Here is a 23,707-nt window from a genome sequence, read left to right on the forward strand (position 1 = left end):
CTTCAATGAAGTTAGGCCACGTTTTCTCCTCTGGCTCTTCTAGTGAGTGGTCCCAGTCTTCCTCAGGTGAGGCTCCTTGCACCCTGGACCCCACCACCCCTGATAAAAGTGCCCGCTCTATGGCGATTGCTTCCAGAACATCCAGGTCCAGTTCCTCTCCTTCTGCCTCAGGTTGCACAGGTGGAGGAGGTGACTGCTCCCCAGTTGCCTGAGGACTAATGACCTGTTTCACCTCAACTATCTCTTCAACCACTACAATTTTTCTCTTCATGGTGGCCTCGTCTATGTCAGGGCTTACAGACTCACAGGTGTCCCCTAGGTGAGGCTGGTCAGCTGCGGGTGTGGCAGTGGCAGAGGGTGTGTCCTCCTCCAAGTCCCTCTTCTTCTCTTCTTCCTGCTTTAAGGCCTCAGAAACAGAGAGCCTTTTCTCTGTGCTGTGTTCTGCTGCCTGACTGGCTGAATGTTGTGCAACTCTGGGAGGCTCCTCTTGCTTAGTGAGGGGGTTGGCCTGTGCCTGAGCTATAGCTGCCCCTGCTGTTACCACTGGTGCTGCTGACGCTAATTCTCCGGCTGCGTGTGCTTCCCTCGCAGTGGAGGATGATTTTGGTTTCGGAACCTCCCGCTTGATTTTTTCTGCAAAGAGCAGTGCTGGCTCCACCTCCCCTTTGTCTGCTGGGTCCTCAGAGAGCACAGCTGCTGCCTGCCTGGTTTCCTCAATGCACATTCTTTCAGGAGTCATCTTTGGAGAAACACTCTCTTTTGTTAGGTCCGGGGCCATGACAGGGCTGTCTTTAACTGTGGCCTTGGGCAATGATGTAATGTTAGTGGACGGCAATGCTTCTGCTTCAGGCAAAAAGATAGGCTTTGTGTTTATGGTGTCTGATACTGGTGCCTGAGCCTGCTTCTTCCCCCTCCCTTTCTTCTTACCCTTTGAAGATTCCTCTGCAGCTTTCCCTGTGCTTACTGAGGATTTAGTCTCAACTGTGGGTTTCTGAGATTCTGACAGTGGTGCAGGGCTTTTCTCCTCAGGTTTAGGGCTTGCTAGAGTTATTTTCTGCACCGTCACCATTTCCACTTTAGTGACAGTCATTTCCTCAGATTTCACTGGCTCCATCTGGGGCAACTTAGCGTTAAACCTGTCCTTGGAGCATAATGGTCCCTGTGATGTTTTGCTGACGCTACTTCCCTCAACCTTCTCTTTGACTTGTGCATATTCTGGAAGCTCCACTGGGGGCACTGCTGGGATCTGATCTAATGGTAGTGATGCTACTTGAGAAATACTCTGGTCCACAGTTTGTTTAGGGACTTCCATTATTGGCTTCCCATCAATTTGTTGAGGGACTTCCTCTATTTTCCCCCCATCAATATCTATTTCAGCCTGAGTCTTAGTTTCCTCTACAGGTGATGTCCCCTTAGTCTTTATGCTGGTAGACACGGCCAATGGCTCTGAGGTAATCACTGGTGTGAGTTGAAGGGTGTTTTCAACAACTTCCTCAGAGGGCTTGTCTATAGAGGTTTTTTTCTTCCCCAGCTTTGAGTCAGGTAGTTCCTCGGCATTGATACTCTTGGATATCTCACCTGGGGATTTCTTTTTCTTCCTTTTTGATTTAGAGCTTCCCTCAACCACTTGTTTGGTTTCCATAACCACCTCCATGGTGGCAGCATTTTGACTGAGCTGAGGTGAAGAGGAGCTTTTTCGCGTTAATGCAGGGCCCTGTAATGAGACTTTAAGGGCCTCATCTGGCACTATTTTTTCATCTTTCTTGACATGAGGAATCACCTTTACATCAGTTTTCTCCTGTTTTGTAATCATCTCTGTTACTGTAGCTTTCCCCTTGACAGGTTTAGTATCTTCAGTACTGGCCATAGGTGCTGAGAGAGTTGTTGTTCTAATGGTGGTTTTAACTTCAGGTATTGAGGACTCAGCCACCATAGTAGTTTTCTGGGGCACTTCATCAGTTTTGGGCTTTGCTGAGAGATTCATTGAGTTCACTTTAGCATCAATGGGCTCCTGAGTCACTTTCACTTTAGAGATTTCCTTTACTGCATCAGTGGACAACACTGGCTCACTGGTGCTACTGTCAGTTGGGGGTTTGGTGGTTGCCTGAGTGGCAGTTACTTTGGAAGTTTTCTTTGCCTTCTCATGATCTATTTTAGATTCAAATGGGGTCTTCACTTCTGCAGGTTTACTTGATTCCTCATTAACCTTTGCTCTCTTAAGCTTCTCTTCTTTGGTTTCCTGAGCGGTAGCCATTGTAATAACTGCCTGGGCCTTCATTTTAGCAGTTGCCGTTTCAGATGTAGCCTTGACCTCTGCAGATTTAATTGGATCCACAATTACCTTTTTTGTCTTCTCCTCTTTGACCTTTGTATCAGGTACTGTGATAGCTGAATTCCTTGTTACCTTTTCACAAAGCTTCATGGAAGCTTTTTCATTAGCAATCTTAGGCTTATCCTTATTTGTTTTGGGAGTAGAGGGTTCAGTTGGAATCTTTGATGTTGCAGCACCTGTAGCCTCAGCAACAGCAGCCACAGTTAATGGTAGGGCTGTTTTGGAGGACGCTGATGTCAGAGTGGTCTGTGACACATCCTGTTTCAAAGCTGCTCTCTGAACCTGGACCTTCTCCTTTTGGACTTCAGACACTCCTCTCTCCTGTGATGTTGTTACTGGCTTCTTACTGCTCACATCGGGCTGCTGACAAGATACTCTTTTTACCCTGCTCTCCTCCACTGCTTCACTTCTGAAGTTGTTCCCCTTCCTAAACAGAGGCTGAGGCTGGTCTTGTACTTCCCAAGATGCTTTTGGCCTGACTGGTTCTGCAGCCAGCGGACGACCCCTAAACCTGGGGGTCCTATCAGGGTAGCTCTCTCTTTCTCCAGAACCCATCATCTTATGGCGGTAGCCATGACGCTCGGCCAGAGCCTCTTGGCTCTCTGCTTCACCCCTGCGTCCTGGCTTGGGAACATAAGATGTAGGACCTTCCACAGATTGGACCCGTGCAGCCTGGTGGGTAATGGCCAGGGAGGAGGCTGGCTTCCTAACCCTCTGCAGGGAGGCAGGAACAATTTCAGGGGGCAGGCGGAGGTAGTCACGCAGGTAAACAATGCCCTCATTGGTCAGGTACCAGTAGAAATGTCTCCAGGCAAATGTCTCCTTCACACAGCCCCTAGACTTAAGAGACCCCATGGCACGGATTACTTGTAGGTTGCACACACCTTCTATCTCAGGGTGCTTGGTCTGAGGCCTCTTGTCCTTCTTGGCCACCATGACACCATCTCGAAACAGAACCTCATAGATGGCCCTCAGGTCCCGCAGGGGCATCAGCATACCAGCAACCATTCTGCTTTATGTCTGTATATTCTCTCAAAGTGAAACTGAAAATAACAACATGAAAGGAAGATAAATATGACAATCTCACGTTTTGCTGTGTGAAAGAATCCAGTGGCAAAACCAGTTGTCACATGCTTCATAATTCATATAGACAAAAATGAAAGAAGAAATACTTGTTATCTTTTGTCTTACTTTCTTTTCCTCTTGTTCTTGCTGATCCTTTGGATATCGTGAAGAAAAAGAATATTCCTCTGTGAAATCTGACTTAAAGTCAAAAGTGTACTGCCCCCCCTACATTCAGCGTGGCTGGTAATGAACAGTCTCTGTTCTGCCGAGATGACAGAATGGAAGAGAGGGAGCGTGTGTGAAAGAGTGTGAGAGAGAGAGGCACACTTTTCAGTCTGGCTCCTCCTACCTTCTCTCGCTATTTCTTAGGGAAAAACTGGCATGGAAAAAAATCCTCACTAAAGTAAATAGTACAGCAGGAAGCAAAGACAAAGAGAGTAAGAAGCAAAGACAAAGAGTGTCTGCGATAAATTGATATGAAATAAAGTATAAAATGGAAAGATGAATGGTGCAACACACCTATGAAGTGTGTCCGAGCACATGTTCTGTAGCTCTGTGACTTTAAAGGAGATGCCCACCCTCACATGAAAGCACACGCCTCCAATATAATGTACACACACATACACACACCTCTAAACACACACTACGACTGGCTGACACACACCCTTTGGCGTGTCATACACACCGGCCCAATAAATGGGCTGTTCTAAACAGAGATTTGTTTAAAAGAAAGAGAGTTGACCAATTGGAATACATTTATCCTGTCCTGGAGCAACTTGCTGAGCATCCATGTAGGTTATCGAGTACAAGGTGTCTAGTTTACACGTTTCCTGATCAGGTATCACTGAGGAGCTTTTACTCCACACACAAGGTGTGGTTTTTGGATCTCATGTCTGAATGTATAAAGTAAAGGCTAGTGACATTTTACCAAAACTTTATAAACAGGATATGAAAAGTCAAAACTTTAACTCACAGACTGGTAGTTTGATACGACCCATGCCAATTTAGTCTAACACAACTAATTTTAAGTTCAGTTCTATTCACATCTGTGTTTGTTTGGAGGGTCACCAAGTCACCAAGTGAAGGAAACTACATAGACTAATCAGTGTTTCCCATCGCAGCTCATTAAAGTGATGTAACAGCCTGTAAAGCACCCTAAAGTTGTGTTGCTGCTTCAGACTGTTAATATTAGGGCTTCATGCCTCGATTTAGCTTGGAACCAAGAATCTGTCTTGCACAACTATATAAAGAACTGCGCATTATAGCTAACCTTTTCCGCACTCCCACAAACATGATATCAGATTTCTTTCCCTAGATCACTTCTCTCCTCTGTACATCTGTCTCCCGTTCGTCTCTCTGTGTCAGTGAGTGTCCTCTCATGGCCAGTGTCTAGTGAAAACCAAACTGGAAGGAAAATTGTTGGATAGAGCAGAGGAGTACATGTTCACTTATCCCATTGAAAAGAAAAGGATATACTGAAGAGTAAAGTGGAACACAGTGTGCTGGAACACAGTGATCGAGTGATCTAGTTGTGAAATTACAGTGACGATGAAATGATGTATTCCCCCCTGCTGTTTGAAACCACAAACACTATTACACATCCAAACACTTGCGGAAAACTGTTTTCATTTTATTTGCCATGGCAACAACCAAATGAAGTGAGAGAAGTCTGAGTAAGCCACATATCTGCTTTCGGGGCTGCAGGCTATGAATCTGTTGTTCTGGACAGCTGGACTACACTGTCATTTATCAGACCACTATTTGCAAAGACACAGTGATCTGAAACAAACCATTAGCACATTATCAAGCTTTCATCAGCAATCAAGAAAAAAAATAGGGCAAAATTACAGTCTTACATGCCATATGTGCTAAAAAACCACAGAAAAATGTTAAATATGAACACACAAAAAAATAGCGCAGTAATATTACGTAAATAAGTTATTCAGTGACAGCAGACAGTTTTTGGCAGTATAGTAGTGAACCTCCTTAATGTCTTTACTAATGCTGCCATGAAAACAATTCCTGTCACATGACAGTTCTTTGACATCTATCTATTCAGACTAGGAGGTGATGCCCCAGGCCATGTATGTACTCCACCTATAGCAGATATGCTCTACAACCCTCATGGTCTTCTATTATCTTTAGAGGTGCATGTAAGGTTACTGATTCAGTCTTAAGGCTGGGAGGAGTTTTCAGTGGAGGAACAAAGAAATTCTTAGGTTCATTGTACAAGAAAGGCATTTCTCTGTATTACGAAACAAGGCTTATCATTGACATGCTGCAGTTTGCCTGACATTGAAGCAGAGGCGGTGGTGGTGGCAACTGTTAAAAGCTGGCTGTGTATGTGCGAATCTGCAAGCTTGGGCTTAAGTAAGGGTATTTAAGTCACATGAAGTTGTTCTGAAGAATTTTATTACTCAACCCACTTGGTATTTTGTGGTACACAACTGCCAACTAGACATGCAGCAAAGAGATCATGTAAAAACACATATAAGGAACTTATTCAAACAGAATCGAACAAATACATTGGCATATCATTGGGGCTGATTTGTGTTGTTTTCAGTCAGCATTGTGTTAAAATTCAAGCCTAGAGCTATCTCATTTGGGGTAATCTTCATCACCATGCATGGTGCCTTGCCCTCCGGGCAGCATATCAGTGTGATTTCATGCACTGTTTATGCACAAAGTGTTCAGTGAACTTCAAACTTCCCACAATGGCCCTTATTCTGGCTTGAGGCCCAGTCCCTTGGGCCATCCAAATATTAAATATGCCCGCTTCAAGAGAAATGCTTTATCACCGGGCCTGACAAACCCTGGCTATGAACGTGTGCTGCTGCTGGTTTTCACAGTGACCTGGTGGTTACAATAGCTGTGTGCAGGTTTGTAGGTGGCATTAGCAACTTAATAAATGATCTGAAACAGAATCTCATGAGGGAATGGGACATAAGCTCACTAATGGCATCTAATTTTATTCAGTATATAAACAGATACTGTAGCAGCAGACAGCCGCAAATGGAAGCATGATGTGATTGATTGAAGCAGATAAAGGAGTAATAAGAGGAAAGTGGGGAAGTGTATCTGAATAGTTATCTGGTTAGGAGTCCATTTCTGCTTGTTTCAGACCTCCACAAGTCCCAAAATAGACTTGTCACCACCAACTCATGGTGGCTGGCAACTGGCCCACTGTAAAGGCCTGCTGCTCCAGGGTCTATTGGCCTTGCACACGTGCCCTCCATTCTGATATCAGATCCAAGCAAAGGTCAGCAGAGCCTTTCTTACCCACTAATGCATGTGCTTACACTACAAGAAGTTAGTATGATGTTGAAACTAAAGAACAAACGTCTTAATATGTTAGAATGATGGGTCCTCCTAATGAATGACATGTAATTCTAATGTACAAGTTAGCTTGATACTTTACTATGAAGCTATTAAGATTTACAGTAGGGTTGAATTTAGCAGCAGGTTTTAAAGCAGGGACAAACTCAAGAAGTCTCTGCATTCTGTCAGCTACCTACGAGAAAGCACTGAAGCTTTCTAGCCGAGCAGTGGTAACTGGAACTAATTCTCCCGCAATATTTTGAAGCGCTACATGTAAATATGCTGCCCTGAATTTCTTTTTAAAAGTAAGGCACCTATTGTGACAGTATATGAGGTAGAAAAAACCTGGGGACACAGTTTTGCAGTTTGTAGTTATGACGAATCATTCTGCAATGCACGAGAGCTCCCTTTTTATCTGGATGATAAGCCTATTTTCATTTGAGGAGCTTGTCTCCTGGCTAGGTATAGTTAGGTGAGTGACCCCTCAGTCGGGGACAGCTGTGCCTCCTGACAGAGCTGACATATGGTAGAGCAGAAACACCCCCGACCTAGGAATCTGCTAAAGTTAGAGATTGTTGTTAGCAGCTTTTTATGGAGGCAGGGGGTTGTCACCACAGTGATTATAGGCTTTCCCAGTAGTCAATTTTAATTGATTAATGAAATTATGCTTTAACAAATTATGAAGTGATGAATTAAATTTAACTGGTGCAATAAATGTTTGCGAGCTTGCAGTCTTCTTCTCTGCCTTTGTTGGGCATTGCAGCATACCTTGATGTGTTACCGCCACCTGTTGATCAGTGGAATAGTGTGACACCATAGACTCTTAAATGTGGGTGCAGTCTAAAATCCACAAGATTTGTCATATTTCTTTCATATTTTCATATTATCTTCACATAATAATTTCATACCTACAGTTGTCTAGGGCCTAAAGATATGGGTTGTCATATATTGTAAAGATTGATCCCTCTGGGACAAGTTTGTGATTTTGGGCTGAGTATAAACTTGACTTGTTGACTTGACAATTCTAACATGCTGACTGACTGCATGTGAGGTCTTAATCCCACCCTCATACAACCCCCTTAAACATCCTTGACTGATATGTGTATGTGACAGCATGAACAACAGTGTCAATTAGTGCTTGTAAAGGCAGAGAAAGTAGCCTTTGAAATGCAAGAAGGATGAAGCTGCAAGGATTAATTTCTGGCTCTGACTGGTCCCTGGCCACTCTGGGTGTAATTGGGATGATCTAGTGGGGTTAAAGATTGACGACTTGAAGGGAACTGTGTGTGTGCATAGCCAAAGGGACTAGAGATAGTTTGAGGCATGGCAAGTAGAAAAAAACTATGTATTATCCCACTAATCACAAAGCCACAGAAGTGTGTTTAACCACAGAATGGCTTCAACCACAGAATGGCTTCAGACAAAGAAGCTCTGTTTTAAGAGCTGGTGAGCATGGAAGGAAACTGAGAGGTGTCTTTGGTATTTCTCACAAAAATAAATAATCAACTGTTCTTGGATAACTGAGATAAAAACAAGGGGGAAATTGTGGTAGGAGAGAAATTCTTTGCTCTGATCAGAGCTGAGGGGCAAGAACAATAGACAAAGTAGTGTTCTGAAATCAATAAAGACACTATAGGAACTGTTCTTGTTGCTTTACCTTGGTTACATAGTTACATGAGGCATGTTAAATGCAACTGTGGAGTAAGACAGTTTTAAGTAAGTATGTGTAACTGTTTAAAAGAGAAAGAAAAATTCAGCAGAGTAATTTTGCGGCGAAAGCTTAAGCTAAGAAATATAAAACTGTACTGACCTTATAAGTAGAATAGCCTACTGTGTGAGCAGGGGGGGAAAAGCCAACTCTTGGCTTTTGTCTCACCAATATACACATAAATGCACATGGAAAATCTATAAACTGATGTGTGTTTGAGGTAAAAATGACAGGCCTTGCTTGTGTTCTCAACTCCACAAGTCACGGATCACACTGACTTCTCCTTTTCCAGAGTGGAAAGATATGAAGTCACAGATCATGCCTCCCTTCTTCCTCCTTACCCACCAAAAAAAAGCAGGAGCACCCAAAAAGACTGCCAAGTCCCTTTCATTTTTACTTACTCTCTCTCCAACAAGCTGTCTGTCACGTGTTAGTGGTGGGATCTCTGTGTGTCCAACCTTACAACGCTCCCTACAGCCTCTCAGACTTGGACAGCAGCCCACCTATAAGGGGATAAATGTGGGCGGACTGAAAGCAGGAGCAGCAGTAATGTGACAGATTCGCCATGTCTGACACTGGGAACAGCCGACGACCGTGGATAATAATGGATAATGTTCCCGATGATTGATGCAGTGGATGCCAAAGTATTCCTCACTCCAACATTTTATATCTATTATCCAGCACTTAGGGAAAGCAGTATATATATTCCTCCTGCAATCAAAAAGCTGAAAATGTCTCTTGCCATTCTGACTCAAGTAATAGAAATCAGCCGTTGGTGGTAATTTCTGCAAACAGCCAGTGACTACAAAAATGCTTTGTGTTCCAGCAGTGAGATAGGCAGAAAATTTGAATCAGCCCTTGACTCTCTTGTTCTTTCTCCTGTGAGAGCTGTATGCCAGCTCAGCTAAACTGCAGCCAGGGATCAGAATCAGCATGCAAGAAATGTATTACACCATTTAAGAGCTAGAAAAGGCTTAACTATTGTTGCACAAGATGGATCCATGATTTGCACAACTCCCTATTTAACTCTCCAGATTCCATAGCGTGAAAAATGACTGTATGTGGCCACACCTCTTCATGACATAAACTCTTATCCGACCAATGCTGACGATGCACTCACTGCATCCTTCCTCCTTTTCCAGTACTGTATTGCCACTTACCTTTCTTCGGACTGAGCCAGAACCGATCTCCAAGGGGATCTCCCCTGTCCCTGCTGCTTTGATCTGACATATCATACAAAGGCCTCGGTGGCTTCAACAAAACACAACAAAACCCCTTTTTCTGTTTTCAACACCCAGTCAAAACCACACTGCTAGTCCTTCTTTTCACCCCTGTGAGACCCACTGCAAGTCCAGCGGAACAACATGGCATGCAAGATGGGTCTAAAAGAGAGAAGAAATGGGAGTGGAGGGGTACATTCAGGGTAGGGAGGGTGTTTGTGAGAAAAGAACAAGGGAATCTTTTCATCTCTGGCCCATAAATGCAGAGGAACATCTACACCATAAATCTGAGGGCCTTGCCAGGCTGGACATATCCTCTCTGCTGCCCCGGATACCCTGCACCATGTTCCATACATCTGAAGGCGCCCACGCTTTATTCCAGCTACAGCTAACTGGGAGATGCACACTGGATGCCTTGTTCGAGAAACCTCACCAATTATAGGCCAAGAGATTAAGATGAAGGGTGGACACAGGAAAAAAGGGAGGACAAAAAAACTAGAAAGAGAAAGACAGAAAAAGAACTAAGAGCCAGTCTGCAAAAGGCACCACCAAGGCATCCAAAAGAAACCCAACAACAACTCTGGCTTTGTCTCTTGCATACTTATTCCTTGGTTTATGGGGAGCAATTAAGTTTTTGTAAATCGTTCAAGACTAGTGAGTTAATCTTAGAACTGGAGACAAGTATTAGCGCACCAAAAGAGAACAGTCCCACCATGTAGAGCTCCAATGCAAATTTCCTGTCAATGTGCAACTGGTGTAACCATTTTTCAAGGGCTGTGAGATCACAGGTAACAGCTAACATGGTTGAGTTCTTATCAGTTCTGGCTTGTTCCCAATGAGTGCAGTTGACCCTGAAGGGAACTTCAAAGAGATATGGTTAAGACTGAACTGAACAGGCATACACTGCAGTAATTTGTTCAGACTAATTTGTGGGGCACTGAACCTGACAAAAAAATGATCCTTATGTCAAATTTACACTGTGGCCCCTTTCTTGATCTTTGACTAAAGGAGTCTTGACATACATAACAAGATAATCAAGTGAGGTTTTTAACATAGAATCATTAGTTCACACACAGATGTCTTAAAATATAGGTTAACATGTCAACAACAAGTCTTTCTTAACACTATACTTGCATGACTATATGTACATTGAAAGAGTTGCTGGTAAAAAAATCCACAGTCCTCATTCTGTGCAAAAATGCATGCAGCAAGTAGCGAGTTCAGCGGAAGCTTATAAGGGGCAGTCTGAGTTAGACAAATCAAGTGGGTATCTCCCAAAATGAGTCTTTTTAGTTCTAAACTCCCTCTTTGTTTTACTACTAGCAAGGAAACACTATTACAACATTTCTCTTTCAGTTTCCTGAACAAACGATTATAACATGGGATACCAATTTTATTTGGTTAACTCAAACTCATACAAGCTTCTGTTAGACAGCTTTGCACAGAATGATGACTGTGGATTTTGTCCAACACCTCTTACATTAGAATTGCACTTGAAAGGATTTTTTTCATGGCCAGGAATTATTACAGAGACCAAAAAACTCTTTCAATGTACATACGGACGTGTGAATACTGTATGAAGACAAACTTGAAAAATTGTGAACCTATCCTTTAAGCATTAGTTTAAATCATGCTTGAATGGGAGTTGACCCTCACAAAATGGAGCTCCAGTCTGGTTGGTGAGGAGGGTATAAAATGGCTGTAGGGAGCACCAGGTCTGGCAGTGCCAACAGGGACAAGCCTGTTTGCACCACACAGAGACACGGACTAATGCTATGAGTGGGCAGGCTCATTCATTCCTCCTTTAAATTGGGTTTGTATGAAAAACAAGAAATAGAGGAAAACATCTGAGTGAATATGAAACATTTTAGAACAAAAACAAAAAAAAGATTTGCATATTTGCACGATGAGTCACCGTCCGCAAACCACACATGGGTGTGGCCATGCAGGGCTTTGTTGCTGTAGCAACCCAGCCCACAGGTTAGGCAAATACCATGTGCTGTCCACAGTTGAAGTCCTGGGGAACGGGGGCTTGCTGCTGCTGCCATAGGCAACCAGCTATCAAACAACAAAACTTGACACAGGATCTGGACTCTGGCCTTCCTGTGTGGCTGTGGATTTGCATTGTAACCTGAAGAGGCTGAGCTGTATTTTTAGATCAGGCATCCTGACAATCAGCCTCTAATAAAATACAGACAAACACAATACAGGTGCCTCCTCACACACACACACACATATACACACACACACACATGTGCTCCCACAAATACGCACAGACACACAGAAAGGTGATTTATTATCCTCAACTCCCATAAACCCCTCCATCTGGAGAGAATGAATCAGTTACATTCTTCCTTTCCTCAGAGCAGAGAGAAAATAAATGACTGCAGGAGCTGCTCTGTTCACAAAAGAAAGACTTGCAGCAGTAAACGTACTTAGTGTGTTTGTGGCTGAGGAAAGAAAAGGCCTTTTCTACCACAGCTTTCAGTCCAGTTTCAGACAGACAGTGGTGACTCACCATCATTATTATCTCTAACTTTTATTAACTGACTTTCACTGAGCTGAACCACCTACGAGAACTACCTACTTTCTAACTCCATCATGTAGGAAAGAAAGGATGGTAAGGTGCAATGGGACATTTTAAATTCATGCTGCGGCTCGTTTTAATGTGGCTCTGAAAGATAAGGGATTTTATCTGCAAGAAAATATCAAGACTCTGCATCAAAGCACCCTTATGGAGTTTGAAGTGTTTTTTATCTAATGCAGAAATGCAAGCTTTCACTTCCTGAAATCCTGTCATTCCAGCGCTGGGAGGCGAGAACAGCGAACCGCCCCAGCAGCATAACAGACAGGTATGAAGTCAGTCAGATCCAGACAGCCTCCACAGAGGGTTTGGAGAGAGAAATGAATGTGACCAACAATCCATCTGCAGAAATAGCATTTGATAAGTGATGAACACATTCCCTGTACAAGTTTTTTTCTTTGCTCTTTCTTATAGTTGTGTACTCAAACTTCAGGAATGCTCTGGTTGTCTGAATCACAGCCCCTCAGCAGTAGAGTATAATTACTGAGGAAGAAAAAAAACACTACAAAATGTACCCAACGTGTCGTTTCAGGCAACGATGTGATGAAAAAAATACAACTCACAGCCTGGCACCCATGTCACAAAAATAACTTAGACGGCATTATACCGAGTCTGTGCTTGTGACTCAATCACAATAACAACAAGAGATCATTTATTATGCAGGTACAGAGCTTCACTCAGTGGGTGGAGTGAGATACGAGAATTCATTACTTTGCATTATTCCCTTATATTTAGTTCTAATTATGCCCATAGGGTTATTGTTTTTTTCACACAGCATTGTCTGTGCGACTGGAAAGAGATGAAGAGAAATAATACACCACACCCAGAGCTACACTGCTGCTGGATTAATAATATATCATGTGTTAACTGTTAAGGTGCACATTGAAAGTACAATACACTGGAAGCAATAATAAACACCCACACTAAGCCACACCACCAGTTTCTATTTAACTTAGCTTGTTATAAATCTATAATAATCAGCGAATATTATTTAATACAGGCTATTCATGGGCCAGGACACAACCCCACCCACAATTCAAGTGTCCTCACTGGTGCAGGAGATGGCATTTTGCCTTCCTCTTTCTTTGTTCTTATCAACATGGCTGGATTGGCTCCACATCCTGTTCTCTACTGTGACTTTTACAACTAAAACTTCCATCTTAAAGAGAGAATAACAGTCCAAACAATGGGCAGCGTCCCTTTCCAAACTTTAATAAAAACCAGTGAACAGCAGCCGCTCCAATACTGAACAATACAGTGGAGTCATTTACCACTACTGGCACAAAAAAAGGCCAAAAAGAACTCCTATGTGAAAGCCCACAGAAGTAACAGCCAGAGTATGTTCTTGAGAGCATGTGGCCCATGTGGGGACAATACTGCAGAGTAAGTACAGCCAGCTACCTATCAGGTTACTCCCCTGACGACTCTGAGAATTGCCTTGTGTTTTTGCAACCTCTCATGGTACACTCTTAGAAACAAAACCACACAATGAGCCTTGAGAGTTTACTGTAATGAATCCATGAATGAATGTGCTGATAAAAGTTGAGTTGCTTGCACATATATACTGAATATTGTATGAACAGTACACTCTTGTGGTAAAACTGAAGCTTGCCAGTGAATGTTTCCCTGAAGCACGAGTACTGCAGGGGGATTAGACATAATGGAGTATCAAATGAGTTTAATAGCGGCATGTCCTTTGAAGGGAAAAGCAAACCAGTTGGATCGCCTTTAATGATCTACCTCTCTTTGTAACGCCGCCAGAGCACCCATGTGGGGTGTGACCAGGTTCCAGCAAGCGTATTACTCACCCTCAGGTGATGAAATGTGAACCAGTGTGCACTGGAGCTCACGCAGAGAGATATCTGTACTATCACACGGTCACCCCTTGTATAAAACACCTCCAGTAAGAAGTTCAGATGTGTGGGAAGACAAGTTTGTTACTGTATTGACACTGGCCGACCACACACACAAGTTCTTGGCATTTTTGTTTTATGAGTAAAATCCACAGTAACTGAACTAGCAGTGTGTTTTATGACCCCACCCTTACAGTGGGTAAGGAGCCCCAATGACTCCTTAAACACTGTAAGAAAGCATAGTGATACTTTCATACATTCACTAAATGGGCCAGCCACTGGTCATCCTTTCCATGACACACTTTGAGTTGGTACTACACTTAAAGCAAAACAGTGAAGTGACCTGCTCTGTTAAGGGGCCCAGGCTAAACCCAGGCGGTACAGCCCCTCCTCTGGTCTATCATACTGGGAGTAAAACATTCCAGAAAAATTCAGGAAAATGATGGCCTGTAAGGGCAGGCCTTAACCCAACCCTTCCGACTCCTGAGAACAGTGACTCTTTCAAGATATACACTCACTTCAAGGAAGGCTTTAAGCGTGTTGAGTGCGTAATACAGAATATCTATCGCTGAACTAGTAATGTAACCATGTCATTAAGACAAATGCGACACTTGAGCTCTGTGACAGATTTGCTTTCAAGCTCAAACATTTACTGCGAGTTAATCAGCACAGTTGTGACAATCAAGGACCATCCATCTATTTCTCTACTAACCCCGTAAGACATAAAAGGCTTTATAAACAAAACCATTAACCAGAGTACTTATTGGTTCAGATGTTCGGGATCATCCTCCGACAACAGTGAGACGACAGGAGAAGTGGCACTCACCTGAAAAACAGACAGAGACAAATTATTAGTATAGTCAGAGCTGTGGTAAATACAAATATAAGCTACATTATATAACACTCATAACAGTGGGTAAAATATAAAGTTAATGAATACGCTCCACTACATCTCTTATAGACACATCAGTTAAACTGTAATCAGCAGAAACTGGTCTTGTGTTGCACTAGCAGAGCATGGCAAGGACGACTATGGCCTCTGACACTTCAGTCAAATGGGTGCATTTTTCTCCACATGCTGGAACACTCGGGTTTTAATAGCTGTCCGACAAAGAGTTGAGCTACAAATACATTATCACGCCTGAACCTTCAGGTTAAGTTTATCTCCGCTAAAGGGATTTTTTGCACAAAAGAAAGAGGAGACCTTGACCTTGTAAATCCTGCTGCATGGAGGATTTAGCAAGAAATATCACTGGACATGAATAACATGTCCAGCAGGTAAACTCAAGTTAACTGGCTAATATCACCATCTACTGGACAAAAAGAACAAAAGCAGGTTTGGTGTTGCTAAGCATAATAACAAATTACTAAGAATTGCTACTGGGAGGGGTATCACTCACCATATTCTAAACTGTTTCAAATTCCTTGCCACCAAGTCGTCCATTTATGGTATTATAAAATGATTCATATAAAATGTAAACTAACTGAAACAGTGACTGATAACTTGTAAGACATCATAATTATTTGGTCAGTGTAATAATTTATCAAACACAGGCTATCTACATTTGTAAAGGGAGCATTGGTCCTGAATATTCACCACCTGATCTGGTATATGGTATCTAAAAAAAATCTATTAGAAGTTGCTATCTTTGCTTTTCATTATAACATCAACAAGATACACATTTTTAACAATGCTCAATAAGAAAATAACAAGTTCAACACAGTAAACAAGGTTTGATGTTAAAGTTCCAGAAAAATAGACTAAAACTGTTAGCTTAAAAATGTTCCAAACCTCCTCACTGAGGCGACTATTTCAGATGAAAAGGCTCAAACTTTACAGCTGTCCATTACACCGGGGTCATTCCACTCTGCCCCCAACACTTACCACCCACATCGCTACTGTGCGGGACATACCACACAAGCACCAGTTTCCTCTGTATGTGACTTACACATGAATACTGGCTCCCAACCATCAGGCCTGCTTATGTTTCTTATGTGTAACCCATACTGTGTTAAATCATCACCTTATGACATTGGTGATCCGGGAAATATCCCACTCTAAAAAGGGACCTGTCTAACTTTTGGTATGGTTTTCAACAGCTGACTGTCACTGCTTAAGTGTTTATGGTGAATATTTATGGTAAATATTTTACATAATATGAATTATTAGGTTATGGTAAGGATAATAACCTTTTAGTGGGCAGATTTTTAAGCTTTTATGGATTTGCATTACTTTTGTCCCACATTGAACACTATAAACCAGATAAACAGAATCCAACTACCTTGCTGCTTTATTGCAGACATACTATATGATCAATAGGAGAAAAAACAACAACAAAAGGAATAGGATAGGGGATGAATATAGATATTTAAAACTACAATAGACCCATTTTTTGTGAAAATACAACATATTTTTCAGTTGAAGATGATGAAGTGTAGGGCTGCAACTAACATTTATTTTCATTATCAGTCAAACAGCCAATTATTGTCTCGATTTATCGATTCATTTGGTCTAAAGAATGTCAGAAGATGGTGAAAATCTGCCAGAGCCCAAGGTGATATCTTCAGATTACTTGTTCAACCAACAAATCCAAAAAATATTCAATTTATCATCACAGAAGACTAGGAAACCACCAGATATTCACATTGGAGAAGCTGGAACAACTTATTTTTGGCATTTCTGATTTAAAAAAAAACTGACTTAAACAATTAATAGTCAGAATAGCTGTGAATAAATTTTCTGTCGATCAACTAATCCATTAATTGACTTATCATCTAGTCCCATTCCTATTAATATGGCAATTATAGATGCATGGTATATGATGACATTCAATTCTGTCAAGCAGTGTTGAAACTGGTGCGCAGGAAGTGACAAATCAAAGTGAAGAGAAACAAACAGCAGTGAGGAAGGCGTCAACCAGGAGAAAGCTGGACACTAACAATGCCTTTTATCATCTCCAAATGAATGCTTGTCTGCCATTTGTTGCAGCAAAGTACAAAGTTGCCTTGTGTCGCTCTAATGATAACTGACATGTGATAAGAACTGCTGACAGAATCACATGTTTTCAGCTTGTGAACTCAAACACAGAACAACAGGATGTGAGAGGGAGCATCCTGAAAGAGCAGTCAGACTCTCTCTGGAACATCCCATGGTCACATTTCCTGGATGGACAGTCTGCTGCCGGATAGTGACATATTAAAAATATGTGTATCAAGGACAACATCATGGCCCAGGAAAGCACTATTTTAGTAAGAGAAAGACTGTCTCATAGTCATATATTTTTCATGGAATGGAAGCTAGCGTCAAAGGGAAAATGACTATCATTCATAGAAATGAACATATTTTATTCTGAGGCCACTTTTCTGTGAAAGAAGAGTAAACCTGGAACTGCTGAAGGACGCTTGCACTAAGCAGTACATTTAGAAATTCAAAGACTGACTACTTCTCCCCAAATCAGTCTACATCAACCCATGGACCCAAAGTAGCAAACTTCCATCCCAGTGATTAAAACACGTACATTTTTGTGTTGCTGAATTTATAGAATAATTGTACATCGTGGGTCTTATTTTCATTATGGGGGTATCTCTACTACAAAATCTGACAAGGCCAAAAATGAGCAGTCAGATGATCATAGAGGTTGTGAACAAACCAACAGTTTAGCCAGATTATCCAAAGCACTTTATTTAGAGGTAAAACCAAAAGTAAATGCAACTGCAACGTCGGTAAAACAGGGACAGTCCAGCAGATGGCGATAATGCAACACTTATGGATGCCAACCGCCATAAAACTCAACAGAAGAAGAAGATGCGGGAAGGCCGGATGTACGTGTACACGGAGGCGGCGAAACTGGAAGACGTCTCGTTAATTTCACCCTCTATGACTTGTGACTGACAGGAGCTCCCTTATTTCTGAATCTGTCCGGTTTCCAGACATTCTTGAAAAACGGAGCTTCGTTGCAAACAAAAGAACTTGTAGTGCTTGTTTATCAAATCACCCACGAAAGCATTGGCAAGGAAGGCAACCACAAACAAGTCGCGGATTCAAATACGTCATCAGCAGAGTCTCGTGATTGGTTCGCTCGCTCCACATGACAGCATCTTTCGTCAGACGGACGTAGCCCTTTGCGTGCTTGTCCCTGCAATGTTACTGCTTTCATTCACAACACAGCCATACAGGCATTTTCCCTGAAATGTTACTACATCTTGAGGAGGGAAATCGGAGGTACAGATTTCCCTGAATATCGATCTCTGTTCCCATTCACACGGGTCATGTGTGAATGGAGCAAATGTTCCTGAACACATCAGGGAAAGACGGCATGTGTGAATGGGGTTTCTGTCAATAGATCTTCCCTTGAGTGTTAATTCTTCCCTTCAAACTCAATGCCCTAAATTCATAACTCACATAAATATTTGTTTGAAGTTCCAAGCCTAACTCAAGATAATCCTGATGACATAATCAGGAAAAAATAACCCTGATGACCCAAGCTGTATAAAAAAAAGAAAAAGAAATGATACTTTAAGTGGACACTTAAAGTATCATTTCTTTTTCTCTTATATTAGAGGCCAGAGTGAAAGAAATGAACAGATTAATCAGTTTGTCATTTTTACTCAATTATAGTGAGACGATGCAGCAATGGGGACCCTTGGGGGTCCATAGCTCCTGTTTTGGTACCACTGCAATAGACTCTGGTCCCCCACTAAGGGTGGAGACTGCACTCCCTGTCCAACAACAACCTAACACACATTTCCACCAGTGAATACAGCCTCAGAAATCTGCCCTTGGCTTTTTCTCTCCGTTCTGCTGTAGTGTTGGGAACACTGGTCACTGCCAGACAGACACACCTCCCCGAGCCAAACACTCAGAAACACACAGTACTCCACTTCTTCTCACTCTGTGGGAGGTCTTTGAATCGTGCTGCAAACTTTTCCCTCGGTTGAGTGAGAGAAAAATCCCTTCTCTGTGGGCCCTGGGCTGAGAGTCAGCAGCACGGACACATCACATTCAGCAGAGCACACAGAGGGTGATATACTGCCCAGGCTGCTGAAACAGGGACATAAACTGGCAAATTAGAGAGCCACTAGACAAGACAGTAATCTCTGTAGGACTAAACGGCCACAGTCAGCATCCATTCACTACAGAGTTACACCTCAAAAGGTTTAATCCATCTTTGATGCAACATTATGAGATCAGAGGTTAATGCTGAACCTTCTCTGCCAGTACACAGAAATAACAAGTGTTAGTGCAACATTTACAAGTGGTTATGTCTGTGCTGTTTCGGCACTGTACTTAAAGAAGACCAGTAATCAGTCAAACAATGAGTAAAGTACTATGACATTTTGTGGATGATTTTTACAGATATTTTCTGTACTTGTTGGTGCTCTTATTTTTGTCTGTTCAGCCAGGGTGGCTCATACTACCAACCGCAAAAAACTAAAAGCACATCACATAATGTCCAACAAAGGATTTTTCTCAGCCAAGCAATACTATACACTTTACACTGCTGTAATACCCCAACACCCCATGTGAGGCAGTGGCACCCCTAAACCTACATGGCCCCAGTACAATCAGTCTGTCTAGTGTTCCCCATGCAAGCACATCAGTATCATCAGTGTCTAACAATACCTGACAAGTGCTGAACGTATGTATTCATAGCCTTTGCATAAAGCCTAGAATTGTGCATCATACTGTATGTGATTGTTTTTATCAAAGCTGTAAGCTGTGCAAATTAGCCTCAACATTTCAACAGATAACTATATATGCTGGCTAAAGTTTCAGAAACTCGGTATGTGAAAATAACAATGCATTCATGTGTGAAAAAGTGTGTTGAGTGTTCATACACCTTAAAAAGGGACCTTTGTGGACAACTGGTGGTTACAACTATACATGTAAAAGCTTTCATTAAATGGCAGTTACAATTTCTGCTTTCAGTCTGTGGCAGAATGATAAAATATGTATAAACATAAAAGGAGATTATTGCTGTGAGTTTTGTTCATTACTGTTTGGTTCCTGTAAAATGTCACCTCTTCTCGAGAAGAATAAAACAAACAAACCCCTGACAATTCTAGGAAAATATCATGTTTTGAGGATTGGTATGAGGACATGAAACCTGTAGTCCCCTATACTATGGTATACACAACCATTACAGCATGTTGTCCTGTGTTCCCTGCAAGCACAGACAAGAAAAGCAAATAGGCTACAAAATATGGATGAAATACTGATCCAGTGACAAACACAGAAAAACTGTGGACAAAAGGTATACTGGTTCAAAATGCCAACTGGTTTCAGCCTCACAGCCTTCATTATAGAAGACACTTGGAAGCAAGATTACTGCTATTCCCCTGTACAATTGTGTATTTCCATGCATCTCTTATTTCATTACCTAGTGACCCTGAGCCATTCTACTCTACAGTACTTTAAATGCATGTCTATGTTTCAGTGCAGTTTAGCAGAACTGCATTAGCCGCTTCTGATGTGATTCTTTATATCAGGGCTTTCTTCATTGTTTTTGATTGACTGGTACCCATGTTACTACCAAACATGGTGCTAAGCTACATATACACGTCATTTACTGGTCACAGTTTTTGGTGAATTCAGTTATATTTAGGGCTGCAACCAACAATTATTTTCATTATCAAAAATCTATAGATTATTGTTTTATTAATCGATGCATTCTCTAGTCTACAAAATGTCAAGGAAATAGTGAAAAATGCCCATAACTAGCTCTCAGAGCCCAAGATAATTTTGTCAAATTTCTTGTTTTGTCTGACCAACAGTCTAAAACCCCAAGGTATTCCATTTCTAAATGATATAAAACAGAGAAAAGCAGCAAATCAGAAGCTTGAACCAGCACATATTTTGGAATAGTATTGATGATAATGAATTAACTGTTTCAGCACTAACTATACTAAAATTTCAAAATAATTCTCATTTTTCACTGTTTAACTGTTACACTAGGTAGAACATAGCTGCTGGATGATCTACTGTAACAGTATAAAATTCCAATATACTCTCAACTTATAATGTATGCTAACTTATCATACTCCTTGTATTCCAACAAAGTTACATTTGCAACCATATAAATCCCCATCTGATAGAATAAACACCAGTTAATGCACATTAAAAGTGACTACAAATGATGAAATGGTCTTCCCAGATATTCTCTATCACATGCACAATGCACATGCAAATATGCAATGTATTTTAATTCCTGTATCTGTATAAAATCTATCCCAGTTTGTGTCATTTTATGTTGAAATTCAACTAAAGCAGTCCAGCTCATTGATTTGCAACACTACCTGCTTCAATACAACCAGAAACACTTCAGGGATAGTGTCCCTTCACTGGTATAGCAAAATCTGACAATTGACAAATTTCCATCATCTCACAGTGCACTGTATATCGTCATATAGTCCAACCCTACAGGTAAACATAGATTCAGACAGACACCTGATTTGTGTTTGCTGCTGCTTTATAGTCTGACCCATGTGCAGTCCCACCCACAGCCCAGAAATTCTTTCTCCGTCTGCTCTCCACCTGTATCGCTTTACCTCCTGGCTTCTTTACCTGCCTGCTTTCTCTCCTTTCAGCTGCAGTTCTGTTCACTAACAGTACATACAGCAGCGTGGCTTACCTTTGCTCGAGTAGAAGGACTCCATGCTGAACATTTACAGTAAAGCAAAACTTCAAGAGTTACTGCAGCGACTTTCCCTAAACAGCTTTTCTTCAAACTAACTCCCTTTCTCCTTTTTGATCAAGGTGTGTCACGCCGGATCTTTGACTTTCTCTCACTATCTATGTTCTTTCTCTGCTCTCTCTTTCAAACACGTCACGCTGTGAAGATCAACAGAATGGGAGTCCCCCCCCCCCACTCCTTCACAGGTCAGAGCCGCCCTCCATAGTAATACCTCTGTTTGTGTATGTGTGTGTGTGTGTGTACAGCGCTGAAGTGTTTGAAAAAGAGCTAAAATTTCAGAGCAGCAACGAGGGCAAACAAGGGTGTAAAGTTGAAAGGGAACAAAGAACATTAGTGAAAGGATAAAATCTGGCACAAGCACTCCGGGCTCCTGCTGGAATAACAGATGGCATGTTTATTTCAATAATTACAGTTATTACACATTAGGGTATTCATGAGGCTAAATGTAAGATTTCCATACAGCTTTGTGTGGAACAAAAGACATTTTCAACATCTAATGTTTCGTGATAGCGTGTCAAAAGTCTCTTGCTCTGCAGACATGCAGATAAAAAACATCAGATAGAGACAGAAGTCTTTTCTCATCAAAGAGACAACAGTGTGTTGTCTCTTTACAGATTACACAGAGACAGGGGGCTGCAGAATTTCAATTCACTGGACCAGTGCCACATAATGTTGTCTCAGTGACATGGCTTCGTGCCAACACTTCTGAAGCCAAAGAGGAACGAGCATATATGCATGCCTTACAGCCACTAAAAGCCCAACATGCACAATGAATTATATCCTGCATGTAGTGTAAATAGCAGCTGTAGTTACAGTGTACGTGAACGTATTTAACTGAATGTGTTCTGTGCACAGGGTTAATGATTAACACTTATTCTTAAATTGCAGCATAGCACCACACACATTAACCAAACCTGGAGATATCAAGTGGACCCAAGGGAGAGAACTGTGAAGGAAGCCCAAGGATAGAGCTTCAGTCACAAGTGACTTCCATGGCTTTTTGCTCACTTTATTAAAGATGATGAATGGCAGGTTTTTGTGGATATCAATGAGGTGAGGTATCTAATTTTCCCTCTCTATTCAAATAATAGCTATTTAAGCAATAGTTCTACATTAATTAGACTTCAAAGTTTAGTCCTAAAAGGATGAAGCCTTTCTTTGTTCGTAAGGCTTCTGAGTCTGATCAGCCCACTAATCCTCCTCTGAAAGCCAAAAGTTCATTTGTTGAGCGCTGAGTCGTGTTCCTTGAGGGAAACCAACAGTGCAGCACAGCTGCAGCATAAAAAGCCATCATCTCTGATGCTTTAACAGCCAATCATGTATATATAGTGTTTTTTTATTTTTTATTTAATTGTATCTGTATTCTGTGCTTGTAACCATAATTCATAAAAACAATTATCCACACCACCTACTCTAATGGCATCACCCACTCAGGACCCAAAGCTGCAAGCTCGACACACAGACACACGCACAGCTTTCACCTCTTGAGCAAAAGCAGTCAATATGAGGAAGTGAACAGTGCAGGCACGACTGTTGACGATGAGGAGGGAGACACTAAGTGAAATCACAGAAGTGGAGCTGTGGATCAGCCGAATACTTTAAGGTCTTTCCCCTGGGTCTCACTATCACCAAATATAGCTCAACAACAGAGAGGGGAAACTACCCATGATGCATTTCCTAGCAGGGGTGCAGGGATAACTGTCACAGGAATGTCCTGAATTGTGTACAAATTGCTTAAGGGATTGTGGACAACGGTGTGAAACCAGATGTGAGAGCTTGTGGCAAACAGTGCTGATGTGCCACGTTACAGCAGTGAGAATAACAATGTGTAAGTTTTGCATGCAATACAAATCAGTCAGAGTCTACTGTATACTGCTTGGTAGAAGAGATTCAGGACACAGTGCTGTTGTACCACAGCTGTAACATGCTAGAG

At 41.8% G+C, this 23,707-nt stretch overlaps 1 protein-coding gene across 17 annotated transcripts in view; it reads right to left on the reverse strand.

Annotated features, from left to right (window-relative positions):
• plecb (plectin b) overlaps positions 1–23,707 on the reverse strand; it is a 130,856-nt gene that overhangs the window by 63,206 nt on the left and 43,943 nt on the right. For 6 of the 17 annotated variants that reach the window (XM_044209216.1, XM_044209198.1, XM_044209197.1 and 3 more), the window contains exons 1-2: positions 3,524–3,950; positions 1–3,375 (exon numbers count right to left, since the gene is read on the reverse strand). The exons of 9 other annotated variants lie outside the window; for them this stretch is intronic. In XM_044209216.1, coding sequence (XP_044065151.1) covers positions 1–3,340 — 3,340 coding nt within the window. In that variant the 5' untranslated portion in view covers positions 3,341–3,375; positions 3,524–3,950. Of the gene's footprint in view, positions 3,376–3,523; positions 3,951–21,711; positions 21,752–23,707 lie in introns of those variants that run through there. 2 more of the 17 variants (XM_044209212.1, XM_044209210.1) reach the window with 1 other exon arrangement.

Source organism: Siniperca chuatsi, linkage group LG9 (genome assembly GCF_020085105.1).
Source record: "Siniperca chuatsi isolate FFG_IHB_CAS linkage group LG9, ASM2008510v1, whole genome shotgun sequence".
NCBI lineage: Eukaryota > Metazoa > Chordata > Actinopteri > Centrarchiformes > Sinipercidae > Siniperca > Siniperca chuatsi.